Source organism: Cucurbita pepo, chromosome 7 (genome assembly GCF_057944985.1).
Source record: "Cucurbita pepo subsp. pepo isolate OVF chromosome 7, ASM5794498v1, whole genome shotgun sequence".
In the NCBI taxonomy this organism is placed as follows: domain Eukaryota; kingdom Viridiplantae; phylum Streptophyta; class Magnoliopsida; order Cucurbitales; family Cucurbitaceae; genus Cucurbita; species Cucurbita pepo.
Genome location: NC_141804.1, coordinates 10,501,366 through 10,514,443, shown reverse-complemented (window position 1 = coordinate 10,514,443; position 13,078 = coordinate 10,501,366). Strand labels below are relative to the sequence as shown.

At 36.4% G+C, this 13,078-nt stretch overlaps 2 protein-coding genes across 2 annotated transcripts; both read left to right on the top strand.

Moving 5' to 3' along the window:
• Positions 1-308: 308 nt before the first annotated feature.
• On the top strand, positions 309-3,922 carry LOC111798365 (putative nucleolar protein 5-2). Its single transcript, XM_023681456.2, has 9 exons — positions 309-458; positions 848-947; positions 1,165-1,206; positions 1,413-1,592; positions 1,683-1,847; positions 1,969-2,169; positions 2,449-2,946; positions 3,025-3,159; positions 3,239-3,922. The coding sequence occupies exons 2-9, from the start codon at positions 870-872 to the stop codon at positions 3,671-3,673; spliced, it is 1,734 nt and encodes a 577-aa protein (XP_023537224.2). The 5' UTR covers positions 309-458; positions 848-869; the 3' UTR covers positions 3,674-3,922.
• A 1,898-nt stretch (positions 3,923-5,820) lies between these two features.
• Positions 5,821-11,994, top strand: LOC111798366 (putative serine/threonine-protein kinase At1g54610). The gene is made up of 8 exons (XM_087125410.1): positions 5,821-5,968; positions 6,182-6,590; positions 7,177-7,461; positions 7,546-7,863; positions 8,384-8,611; positions 8,778-8,878; positions 9,723-9,840; positions 11,134-11,994. Exons 2-8 carry the CDS (start codon positions 6,249-6,251, stop codon positions 11,434-11,436), a joined length of 1,695 nt encoding a protein of 564 aa, XP_086981536.1. The 5' UTR covers positions 5,821-5,968; positions 6,182-6,248; the 3' UTR covers positions 11,437-11,994.
• The last annotated feature ends 1,084 nt before the right edge of the window (positions 11,995-13,078 follow it).

Genomic DNA, 13,078 nt, shown 5'->3' with positions numbered 1-13,078 from the left:
TGGGGCTCGGCTCCCGAACCGTACGTGAGCTGCCTCTTCATTAGGTTTTTTAGGCTAAGTTACAAGTTTAGTCTCTCGACTTTAAGGTTTATGTCTATTTAGTCCCTCAACTTTAAAAAAATGTCTAATAAATTCTTAAACTATAGTTTTTTATTTTTTATTTTAATAATAATATAATCTTAAAAATTAAATTAAATTTCACAGTCAACCAAATAAACAGAAATTTTATAAAATAAATATAATCCTAATATATTTGTCATGGATGGACGTTAACAACCCTACTAATTTTCTAAATACCGAAAGTACCCCGACGACCAGAGTCGCCCTGCAAAACCCTCTCAGCCTCTCTATACCACCGCTATATAAATTTGTAAATTACGTTTCTCCCAAACCCTTCTCGGTGCTAAACCCTAATTCTCGCTTCCTCCCCCTCTTTCCCGACGCCGAACTCCGTTAAGGTAATGCGAATTTCTCTCTCTCAATCATTCTTCGACGTCTTACTTTTGAGTTCCGATAATGAGCAAGTTTGATCGGTAGCCGTAGCTATGAAGTTTGGTGGGTTGTTACTTGACCGGCCATGGGAGCAGCAGTTTTGTAGTTTCGAGGAACTTTTGAAGTATCATAGTGAAATCATGATCTTCAGTGGATAATCTAATGTGGTTATTGGAATTAGATGCTATTTTTTTTCCTGTAGAAAGGATATATTGCGGTTGCCTTAGTGATGCTTGAAGTATGTTTATTTATATGGTTTTAATGTGGGAGGAACTGAAGATTTTTTCTTTTCAGTTTGGATTTTTAAGTGAATTGTTTGACTAACGTGCATTGGGAATGGTTTTGTATCTCTCAGGTGTATTGGGGAGGTCGTGAAGATGCTTGTCTTGTTCGAGACATCGGCGGGCTTTGCCCTGTTTAAAGTTTTGGACGAAGGAAAGCTCAACAAAGTTGAGGTAGATGCTGTTTGAAAATTGTTTATGAGTATATTTCGTTTGAAGGTGGATGTGTAAAAATAGCTATTTTTTATGGTTTGATGGTTGCCTAATGTTCATTGGCAATAGTAGAAGTTAAGTAGAGAATGTGTCGTTCACTTGATTAAATATATATCATATATGTACTGATTTCTTCCTATGTATATGGATCTTGATTTTCAAACTACTTTGAATGTAGGATTTATGGAAGGATTTTTCCAGTGCAGAATCTGCTAGACAGGTAATCTCTCTTAATCTACAGCCACTGCCAATTTGCATCCATGTTACAGGCATTCCTTGACATGGGATTTCTCCATTCAAGAAGTGTACTGTATTAGGGCATGTAAAATGTCAATTTGTACATTTTCCTGTGGATGTTTTTGTGTGCTTGATGCACCTTCTTCTCTTTTGCAACAAGGACCTAACATTTTGATTTCATTGTATCAGGTGGTGAAGCTCAAGGCTTTTTCCAAGTTTGAAAACATGTCAGAAGCTTTGGAAGCTACCACATTGTTGATTGACAGCAAACCCAGCAAAGGATTGCGAAAATTTTTACGAGCCAACTGTGATGGTGAAACCTTGGGTGTTGCTGATTCTAAGCTTGGAAATATAATCAAAGAGAAGCTGGTATGCAGCTCGTTCTACAAATAATTTTTTACTGGTTTGCGTATGAAGTTATCCAATGTTATTGAGTGTCATGTACTTCTTTTCATGCAGCAAATAGATTGTGTCCACAACAGTTCTATTATGGAGTTGATACGAGGTTTAAGAAACCAATTGAATGAACTCATATTGGGTTTAGCTGTTCAAGATTTGGCACCAATGAGCTTGGGATTGTCTCATAGTTTGTCTCGGTATAAACTGAAGTTCAGTGCTGATAAGGTTTGTTCTTTCTCAGATTTAGCATTGATGGCTGTTGGCTATTCAATAAACGTTTATTGTCGATATTGTTAGTGCACTTTTTCAACAAAATGATATAACTCATGTTTGATCCCATTTTCAGGTGGATACAATGATCATACAAGCTATAGGATTGCTTGATGATCTTGACAAGGAGTTGAACACTTATGCAATGCGGGTTAGGGAGTGGTATGGCTGGCATTTTCCAGAGCTTGCTAAAATTATTCAGGATAACATACAATATGCTAAGACGGTGAAATTAATGGGCAACCGTGATAATGCAGCTCAGCTTGATTTCTCCGAGGTATATATATGGTATTTGTTAAAGTCCAGTGTCGCTTGTGTGCTTGTTTCATGTCAATGGCTAATGTCTACCTATTCTTCCAACTCAAGCAAGTCTTGAACTAGATTATTATCTAACTGTTTGACCCACCTTCTTGGAGTTGAATGTGTTCGTGGCATAAAAATGCGATGTCGGTTTCCTTCCCTATGGAGCCATATTAATTTTACTTTAACATTATAGAAATTCTTGTGCTGTTTACATTTCCAAATGTTGATTTTTTTTATGCATATTTCATTCTAGATATTGCCAGAGGAGGTTGAGACTGAGCTGAAGGAGGCCTGTATGATATCAATGGGAACTGAAGTTAGTGATCTTGATTTGATAAATATTAGAGAGCTCTGTGATCAGGTCCTTTCTCTTTCTGAATACAGAGCCCAACTGTATGATTATCTAAAAAGCAGGATGAACACCATTGCTCCTAACTTGACTGCACTCGTCGGAGAGCTTGTCGGTGCCCGCCTAATCGCCCATGGTGGAAGCTTACTCAATCTTGCTAAGCAGCCTGGAAGCACAGTGCAGATTCTTGGAGCTGAGAAGGCTCTGTTCAGAGCCCTCAAAACAAAGCATGCAACTCCCAAGTATGGTCTCATCTATCATGCATCCCTAATTGGTCAGGCCGCTCCAAAGCTCAAAGGAAAGATCTCTCGGTCTCTAGCTGCTAAAACTGCGTTGGCAATTAGGTGCGATGCTCTGGGCGATGGCCAAGATAACTCGATGGGTCTTGAAAACCGCGCTAAGGTACTCTTCTTCTTGGTATCTTTTTCTTTTAAAGATCTATGGAAGTGTCTGCTGAAACATGACCGTTTGTTTACTCAGCTGGAAGCAAGGTTAAGAAACCTCGAGGGTAGAGAGTTGGGACATGTTGCTGGTTCGGCTAAAGGCAAACCGAAGATCGAAGCCTACGACAAGGATCGGAAGAAGAGTGTCGGGGGCTTAATAACTGCTGCCAAGGTCTGATTGTCATCTCTTTTCACAATCTGTTATTCGCCCACTTGTTTATATAGACGACTGACTTTTCTGTTTTATGTAGACATACAACACCGCAGCGGATTCTATCATCGGTAAACTCGAGAAGGCTGCTGAGGAGGAAGCAAATGCCCCTCTAACTGTTGAAGGGAAGAAAGAAAAGAAGACGAAAAAGAAGAGGGCAGCAGACGAAGAGGAAACGGTAAAGGAGGAGGATTCGAAACCTGAAGTCGGAAAGGACGAGAAGAAGAAGAAAAAGAAGAAACAAGCCGAAGAAGTACAAAACGGTGGCGAGGAGAAGGAAAAGAAGAAGAAAAAGAAGAAGAGAACGGAAGAACCCGACGAAGTAGAAGAAGACGGCGGTGGTGCGGAGGAGGAGGAGGAGGAGAAGAAGAAGAAGAAAAAGAAGCGAAAGCACGGGGAAGACGAAGAAGAGGAAGCGGGCGAGCAGGGTAGCAAAAAGAAAGAAAAGAAGAAGAAGAAGAGAAGTGAAGATTGAGTGTGTGTTAAGGAAGGAGGAGGCAGTTTTGTTAGCATAGGGGGTGTATAATTAGATTGTTGGTGTTTGCATGTTTAATTAAGTTATTATATCAGAATCTCTCTAATGTATTCTCCAATTTGTTACAGGTTCATATTGTTCTAGTTGGAAGAGCTTCTTCAATAAGGCGCTCTCCGGCAGGGAATATGGTATTTGTGATTGAAATGTTCTTAGGCTGCTATTATTAATTATCCTGTCTTATTTCTTGAATTTTTTATCCCTTAAATTAAATTTGGGTCTTTTTTTTTTTTTTTATTATTATTCTTAAACCTAATATTATTATTATTATTATTATTATTATTATTATTATTATTATTTTGTGGATCATTAGGCAGAATTGTTAATGATTTAAAATTCATTGACTTGTTGCAAATTTTCATGTCCTTAGGGTCAGCCGATTATTGAAATAATTGAAATTAAAAAAATTGCAATGACTTGGACTAATAATTGAGAAATGAGAGATTAAAATTTTATATTTGAATATAATATATATATATATTAATTAGTTGAAAATGGTTAATATTTTGTTCTAGAAATATATTTGAATTATTAATACTACATTTTTTAAAATATATATATAAAAAAAAATCTTAAAAATTTCTTTTTACATTATATTTTAAATTTAAATTAATAAAATTATCCCTATATTTTAATTAATATATATATATATATATATATATATATATATATATATATATATATATATAGTTATTTATTTATTAATTAGGTGAAAATGGTTAATATTTTGTTTTAGAAATATATTTGAATAAATTTTCATTAATACTACATTTTTAAATAAAAAAAAATCTTTTTTTTTTTAAATATATTTTAAAATTAAGTAATAAAATTATCCCTATATTTTGTTATTTGAATATAGTGAAAATGGTTAATATTTTGTTTTAGAAATATATTTGAATAAATTTTTATTAATACTACATTTTTTAAAAAATAAAAAAATTAAAATTTTCTTGTTACATTCCTAAACAAATGATATATTATTGACGTGATATTTTTTGTTGTTGTTGATCAATGTTTATATAATATTGGGTAACGTCGTATATTTTATCTTGCCCAAATATGTTTGCAAGTGAAATAATTGTCTCTTCTAAATGTGGCGGCATATCTTTTCGAAAGATAGTTGAGTTCTCTTGTCTTTGGTTATGCTCTCAAGTTCCGAAACTTACGAAGTCTCGTTTCTGTGGTAGCATCCCTCTGAGCCATCTCTTATTAGTGTTATGACACCACACCTTGCCGCAGCTCGGGCTACTAAGTCCATTTTTTTTGTACCGACAATTAAGGATTGTTTACTCTTATACATACAAAATTACAAGTTTAAAACTACCATAAAAATAGAGTATTAGATAGTTTTCAACAAAAATATCAACAACTTTAATAATTTAAAATTTGACATTTTTTTAATTTAAATATATATATATATATATATATATATATATATATATATATATATATATATTTTAATTTCAAGAGTATTATCCAAATTTTTAAAACTTCAAAATTATAAATTATATTTAAGTCAAAGTACAGGTATTTTTATTAATTTAATAAAAATTATTTTATTTTCATTTTGGGGCATTGAAAATTAGAATAATATTTTACATTATTAGAAATTAATAAAATATTATGATCAATTATATTTCATTAATTTCTTTTTTTTTTTAGGTTCTCGTGGTCTATGTGCTTTAAAAAAAAAGCTATATTAAAATTAAATATTTATGATTTTTTTAGGCAGTCAAATATTACAAAATCATATATTAATTATATTAAAAACCTCTGTCTTCAACTATAAAGACAGTTTTACATTATTAATATTTTTTAAAATTATTTTTCAAAAGAACATTGGTAATTAATTAAACTATAATTTAAAATATAAATTAAAATAGAATTTATTTTTTCGATTTAAAATAATTAAATAAATACAAATTATTATTTTGAACCATTTCTTCGTTAAATGTCAAAATGAGTAAATTCCAAAAAACTGCCAATTTCATTACAATCAGTACACTTAACTCTTACCCGGACACTTGCTCTCTGTTCATTCACCAACGACCTCGCATTTCACCGGAGGAGGAGGAGGAGGAGGAGGAGGAGGAGGAGGAGGAGGAGGAGGAGGAGGAAGAGATACGGAGGGGCGGTGGGTTTGAATCGTTGAGGACTTGCGGAAGATCTGTTTCTACTGATTTCACGAGCTTTTTCTCAGTTTATATTCCCGACACAGTTCGTTTCATCTCGAAAAAGGTCTTTCTCCATCTCTGTTTCAAAAGCTAATTGAATATAATTGTTGTTGTGGATTCCGATTTGACTATAGACAGCTTTCTCTCCCTGAAAAGTTACTGCTCTATTTGTAATTTGGCTGCTTTTTGTTTGTTTTATTGACAATCGGTTGATGTTTTATGAGTTTATGTTGGATGCGTAGCGTAAGGTTGTTGTGTTTGTTTGTTCGGTTTTTAGATATCAGGTTTAGAAGGGGGATTTGTTATTTGCTATGGAGAAGAGAAATGGAGCTTGATTTTGAGCAATGGGATGTATAAATAGCCGAGAGGTGGCTTCCAGAAACTTAGCAGATTCCGAGGATAAGAAGGAGAAGAGCTCTGAATTTGGTGATGATTTGGAAAGGAAGGAAGCTGATGCGGCTGTTGTTGATGTTACTCAGAAGGAAGGGCATGGCCATGGGGCTCAGCCTTTGACAAAAGAGCAGAGAAGAAAGTCGAAACCTAACCCCAGACTGAGTAATTTGCCAAAGCAATCACAGGGGGAGCAGGTGGCGGCTGGATGGCCTTCTTGGCTCACAGCCGTCTGTGGGGAGGCACTCAGTGGTTGGATTCCGAGGAAGGCTGATACCTTTGAGAAGATTGATAAGGTTTGTTGTTTCTGTTTGAGAATCATTTGGCTATCTAAGTGGTTTTTGATACTATTATGGTGTAATTTTCGCTATCTAAGTGTTTTTCTTATGTGTTCTAAGTAGCCCAAACAAGATGTCCAAATAAGAACATCCATGCCTAGACTGATAAACTATTCATACTAAAAGGATTATATCCATTGATAAGTTGTTGTTTAACCATAGATAAGTGGAAGATTCATTAAACTGTAATACGTTACCCGGCCATAATGTGATGTGCTTCCAGTGCCAATAAAAAGTAACCCATCCAGTGGTATTTAACATTCAAAAAACGGCCAAATAAAAGGTGTCCCAAGCCGAAACATCACAAGTACCACCTCGTCCCGGACCGTCGCAAGGAAAACTGCATCTAAAGCACCGTTTACTAAGATCTTCATTCCATCACTTTTCTCTGCTATAGTTTACTTGTGTACAGAACTGTTCATGATGATTAGGAAGTGATTTTCCATATCATTTGAGATGGTGACTGCAGGGGTGGAACCAAATTTTTCATGATGGGAATTTTTTTTACATTCTAACCTTTATATGTACATCTTCTTAAGCACAGATTGGACAAGGAACATACAGTAATGTGTACAAAGCAAAAGACACGTTGACCGGTAAAGTTGTTGCACTGAAGAAGGTCCGATTTGACAATTTAGAGCCAGAGAGTGTAAGATTTATGGCTAGAGAGATTCTCATTTTGCGGCGCCTAGATCATCCTAATGTTGTAAAGTTAGAGGGTTTGGTTACATCAAGGATGTCATGTAGTTTGTACCTTGTGTTTGAGTATATGGAGCATGATTTAGCTGGACTTGCTGCAAACCCATCCATCAAATTTACAGAGGCTCAGGTTGGTTAGTTCATATTTTCATTTAATTTTCAATAGTGATGCAGATTGTAATCTTTCTTCATTTGAGAGGGAGTTATATTGTAGGTCAAGTGTTTCATGAAACAACTGCTATCAGGACTCGAGCATTGTCACAACCACAGGGTGCTTCATCGTGATATTAAGGGTTCGAATCTTCTTATTGATGGTGAAGGGATGCTTAAGATTGCGGACTTTGGACTAGCTACTTTCTTTGATCCAAAACTCAAGCACCCTTTGACTAATCGTGTTGTTACATTATGGTATCGATCTCCGGAGCTTCTACTAGGTGCAACTCATTATGGTGTAGGCATCGACCTTTGGAGTGCAGGTTGTATTTTGGCAGAGTTATTAGCTGGGAGGCCCATAATGCCTGGCCGTACAGAGGTAATCATCTGATTTCGCTCACTCGACCACATTCTCTTTTTCAAGGTCACCTTTCAACTAGATCTGATTGGCTTTATTATGTTTACGGCCCTGGGCAGGTTTTCAAAAGAGTGCCAGATCTTAGTCATTGGGACAGCAGTGTTTTTATTTTTGTTTTAAGAGGAAATTGTACATTGTAGGTTATCTATCTCTGAAGAATTGAACCTTGGCGCGTTAAGTAGGGTAATGTGAGTATGTGAGTGAGGAAACGTTTTCGTACTCGTTGTTCTTCCATCTTAATGAAAGTTGGTTTCCATGAACATAGGCATTTACTTCTTATTAAGTGAACTTACAGCTTTAGGATTAAAATTCTTCATTCTTTAGACAATCAGTATGAGCTGCTCAGTATCTATCTATTCCAATTCATCCCGGTGTCGATAATTTACAATGTTGATATATGAATACACATATGGAACTGACATTCTCTTCTATTTACATCTTAGTAGATATTAGTGCATCTGATGTCTTTACTGCTCCCTAGGTTGAACAACTGCATAAGATATTCAAGCTGTGTGGCTCACCTTCAGATGAATATTTGAAGAGAGCGAAGTTGCCCAATGCAGCCTTATTTAGGCCCAGAGAACCTTATAAGAGATGTATAAGAGAGACCTTTAAAGATTTCCCACCATCATCATTTTCTCTTATAGATACACTTCTTGCAATTGATCCCGCTGAGAGAACGACAGCTAGAGATGCATTGAAAAGCGAGGTGACGCCAAAGTTTGTGTTATTTGTTTTCATTGATGGTATCATATTTGCACAATATTGTCGCTTCTCCTTTCATATTTCACTTCTCTCTGAGCTTCGTATTCGTTTGTGTTGATAATGGCAGCACATTCTAATTGTTGATGTTATTATTTCACGTTGTTTTGCAGTTTTTCGTTACAGAACCTTATGCATGTGAACCTTCTAGCCTCCCCAAATATCCACCTAGTAAGGAGATGGATGCTAAAAGACGGGACGATGAAGCGCGAAGGTTTGATATCTCAATACTTCTATGTTGCTCGGGTTTTTTGGTGTTTATTAGTTCATTAAGACTTGATACTTGATGCTTGGTGTTAGAATAATTTTTTTAATCTTTTTAATAAAAAACAAGTGTTCATCATGAAAAATGAAAGAATACCAAAACGGCTCTCGAAAGCCACAAACTACTGAAATGAGCCATAACAACACTTACAAGACCTAGCAAGATAAAAAAGGGTCCAATTCAAAAGAATAAGTGCAACAAACCAAGCTCACTGCTAGCAAATATGGTATTTTTTGGGCTTTCTCTTTCAGTTTCAAAATGCATATGCTAGGGAGAGGTTTCCACACCCTTATGAAGAATGGTTTGTTCCCTTCTCTAATTGATATGGGATCTCACAATCCACCCCCTTCAGGGCCCAACGTCCTTGCTGGCACTCATTCCCCTCTCCAACCTATGTGGGACGTCACAATCCCCCTCCCCATCGGGGCCTAGTGTCCTGTTGGTACACTGCCCGGTGTCCATCCCTCTTCGAGGCCTAGCGTCCTCGCTTACACATCGCCCGTTGTCAGACTTTGTTACCATTTCAAAACCGCTTCAATGCCCACAATACAATTTCCTCAATATTGTAAATTCTAGCATTGAATGCGGGAAACCAAGCAGCCTTATGCAATTTAAGAAACCAGGGAGGGTATTATAGGATTTTGGCTAATATCTGCTAGCGGTGGGCTTGAGTTGTTATACTAAGATCCATAGATAATTACATCCTGGGACTGCTCTTATGTGGATTATGTTTATTAACGTGACTTGTGCCCATTTTGTTAAGTATATTGCATCAATTCATATGGTTTTACAGACAAAGAGCAGCAAGTAAACTGCAGAACGATCATGTGAAGAAGACACGCCCACGTAACCGTGCTGGTAGGGCCATTCCTATTCAAGGAGCCAATGCAGAACTCCAATCGAATATTGACGTAAGTGTATTTACATTTGTTCTATTTGACATTTATGATGTGTTTTTACATTGAAATATTAAACAAGAACAGCCAAAGGGCCGGGTTAGAAAGCAACCGTGTCTAAGAACGACATAATTAGCGTCTTCTAATCACTGGATAATCATCGAGAGGCTGTAATCACAAAAGAGAGTTTTGCTGGTAAAGAACACCAAGAAACTGTATTCTGTACAAAAATACAACAAGAATCAGAGTGTAAAGACTTAGCTTTAAAAGACCTCTTGTTCCTTTCCTTTCATATGTGCCACTAAAGAGCTCTGGTTGCATAACTCCCCAAAAGCCTAGCTTTGCTCCTCAAATTCCATAATTTAAAGCCTTCAAGAAGTCAATCGAGAGGGAGACAAATGGAAATCCCCCTTTTCTCAAAAATATGATTGCATACCATAGACTCGAAAGGGTAGTGAAGAATAAGATGATCTAGCGTTTCTTACTGTGAGATCTCATATCGGTTGGAGATGGGAACGAAACATTCCTTATAAGGGTGTGGAAATATCTCCTTAGTAGACGCGTTTTAAAACCATAAGGCTGACGGCGATATGTAACGGGCCAAAACGGACAATATCTACTAGCAATGGTCTCGAGTTGTTACAAATGATAGAGCCAGATATCGAACGGTGTGCTAGCGAGGACGCTGGGCACCCAAGGGGGGTAGATTGTGAGATCCTACATCGGTTGGAGATGGGAACGAAACATTCCTTATAAGGGTGTGGAAACATCTCCCTAGTAGACGCGTTTTAAAACCGTTAGACTGACGGCGATACGTAACGAGCCAAAGCAGACAATATCTCCTATGGTTTCTAGCATCTTTTTGTAACCCTTCATCTCTTGACAAATAGGTTTACCGTTTCCAAAACACTCTGTCCAAATCTTTTGTACAATTAGTACATTTATCTTCATGGGCTTGTTTATATGTATTTGAAGTATGGTGGTGGCTATTTTTCAGTTTCTCTCATACCTATGAACCACCATGGGTCGGCCTAGTTATAAAAAAATGATCTGGTAGATAATAAAGGGGCGGAATGAGTTCAAGTCGTAGTGGCCCTCCAAGGATTTAATATCTTCTATGGCCTGCATATCATGACTTAACCATGTCGACAAACGTTTATTGAAATTTTTGGACGTTTTCCTTGTGAATTAATCTTGGACACTTTCGTTGTGAATTAATCGGCAGTTTCAAGCTGTAGCTATGAAAAAGCTAGGATTGTTCTTGTTCCGAATCTAACTTACGACATGTCTGTTCTTCTTCTGAAACAGAGACGACGTTTAATTACACACGCAAATGCAAAGAGCAAGAGCGAAAAGTTCCCCCCTCCACATCAGGACGGGGCACTCGGATTCACATTGGGATACTCACGTCATATTGATCCAGCTGCTGTTCCTTCTGATGTTGCATTCAGTTCCACATCATTCGGCTATCCCAACAAGTTCGACGAAACCTGGTCCGGACCATTGGTCGAGTCTTCCGACATCGGTGCTCAAAGGCAGAAGTATCCGGGAGGCGATGCAAAAGAACGACAATCAAGCCAATCTTCAGTTAAAGGGAAAAAGGTAGCATGAACTTCGCATCAAGTAAGTTAAGAATCATGCACCAGAACCGGTCAAGTTCTTATATACTTAGAAATGCCACGTTCTGACCAACTTTGACATCAAGCCTGGTGTCTTGCAGCAAGAACATAACCTGGTTTTCTTTTGTTATCTGAAATGGGACATCCTAATGTCTCTCTTTCTTCCATAGATTCCCCGAATTTGCTAGATCTTTCTGCTCGTGCTCGTTCGTTGTTCATTCGCAGAGTGCTCGAAAATAATATCGACAAAGCTTCTTGGCCATGGTGATGCTATTCATTGCCCAACATAAGGTAGATCATTGCATAAGGTGAAAGAGTTCTCTCCAATGCTACCACTTTGTTAGATAATATTCAAATCTGACCACTTTCTTGAGAAGTTCCTTGTGAAGTTTCTGCTTTAAACTACACTTTCTGAATAAAGATTCTTTAGGAAAGTGGTCAAATTGTTTGTTTTTTTCTTCTCATTGTTCTTTATTTATTATTTTTGGATGATAATGACAACTTTTGTGAACCTTTTATGTTATCCAATGAATATTTTCATTCTTGTTGACCATAATGATTATGCTGTGAATGATGAATAATTTGCATTCATATGAGCTTTTGTTATCACGACTCGGTCTACCTGTAGCAGATATTGTCTTTGTGCTTTCTTTTTTGGGCTTCTCCTCAAGGTTTTTAAAACGTGTTTGCTAGGGAGAGGTTTTCACACCCTTATAAAGAATGTTTCGTTCTCCTTCCCAACCGCTAACAGGTATTGTCCTCTTTGAACTTTCCCTTTCAGGCTTCCCCTCAAGGTTTTTAAAACGTTGTCTGCAAGAGAGAAGTTTCCATATCTTTATAAAGAATGTTTCGTTCTCCTCCCCAACCGATGTGGAGTCTCACACATTGCCTCGCCATCGATATTATAGATTAAAAAAATGAAGATAACTACAGGTGTACATGGGTTGGGTTGGGAAAATTTTTTGGACCAACTCAAAATTTCGAATTGGTTGAGTTAATAACTTGAGTAACTAGTGTTCACAACCCAGCGCGACCCTTTAGAGTAACTAGTGTTCACAACCCAACGCGACCCTTTATTTTTTAGTTGGGTTGTCATATTGTTTTTCTTTTTATTATTTAAAAAAATTCTACCTATCCACCGTACATGTCAAGTCAGTGAGCACTATTAATGTTAGTTACAAACTTCAAATATTCTTAACTTTCGTATAATCTTAAAAGTACAGTAGGGTTGAGTTGGGTTGTAATCCTATTTTTTTTAGCTCGATCAAAAAATGTCGAACTTGCAAACCGACCCATATTTTTTATTTTTAAAAAAATTCAACTCAAACTAAACCGGAAAAAAAAAAAAAAAAAAAAAATCAACCAAACCTTTATGGTTTTGGCTGGATAGTCGAGATTGATCCAAGTTATTGATAATATGAACACTTCTACTCACTATAAATATAAATATTAATGTTTACCGATAAAGATTTATAATTCATTTAAATCGGTAAAAACGTTGTCTTTTTTTTTTTTTAAAGATTATTGATATTTTCATTAATTTGTTTGTAACGTCGAGATCTCGACCTTTTTGTCAACCTTTTTGTCAACATTTATGTTAAGTTCGTAGTTATGAAAGGAATAAAATTTCGCCA

What these genes read in the sequence shown, in the direction of transcription:
- LOC111798366 (XM_087125410.1), top strand. Translation starts at nt 6,249, where the DNA reads ATGGGATGTATAAATAGCCGAGAGGTGGCTTCCAGAAACTTAGCAGAT. An exon ending in CCTTTGAGAAGATTGATAAG is followed by an intron (nt 6,591 to 7,176) that starts GTTTGTTGTTTC and finishes TCTTAAGCACAG; the next exon opens with ATTGGACAAGGAACATACAG. An exon ending in TAATGCCTGGCCGTACAGAG is followed by an intron (nt 7,864 to 8,383) that starts GTAATCATCTGA and finishes ACTGCTCCCTAG; the next exon opens with GTTGAACAACTGCATAAGAT.
- LOC111798365 (XM_023681456.2), top strand. Translation starts at nt 870, where the DNA reads ATGCTTGTCTTGTTCGAGACATCGGCGGGCTTTGCCCTGTTTAAAGTT. An exon ending in CTCAGCTTGATTTCTCCGAG is followed by an intron (nt 2,170 to 2,448) that starts GTATATATATGG and finishes ATTTCATTCTAG; the next exon opens with ATATTGCCAGAGGAGGTTGA. An exon ending in GTCTTGAAAACCGCGCTAAG is followed by an intron (nt 2,947 to 3,024) that starts GTACTCTTCTTC and finishes TTGTTTACTCAG; the next exon opens with CTGGAAGCAAGGTTAAGAAA.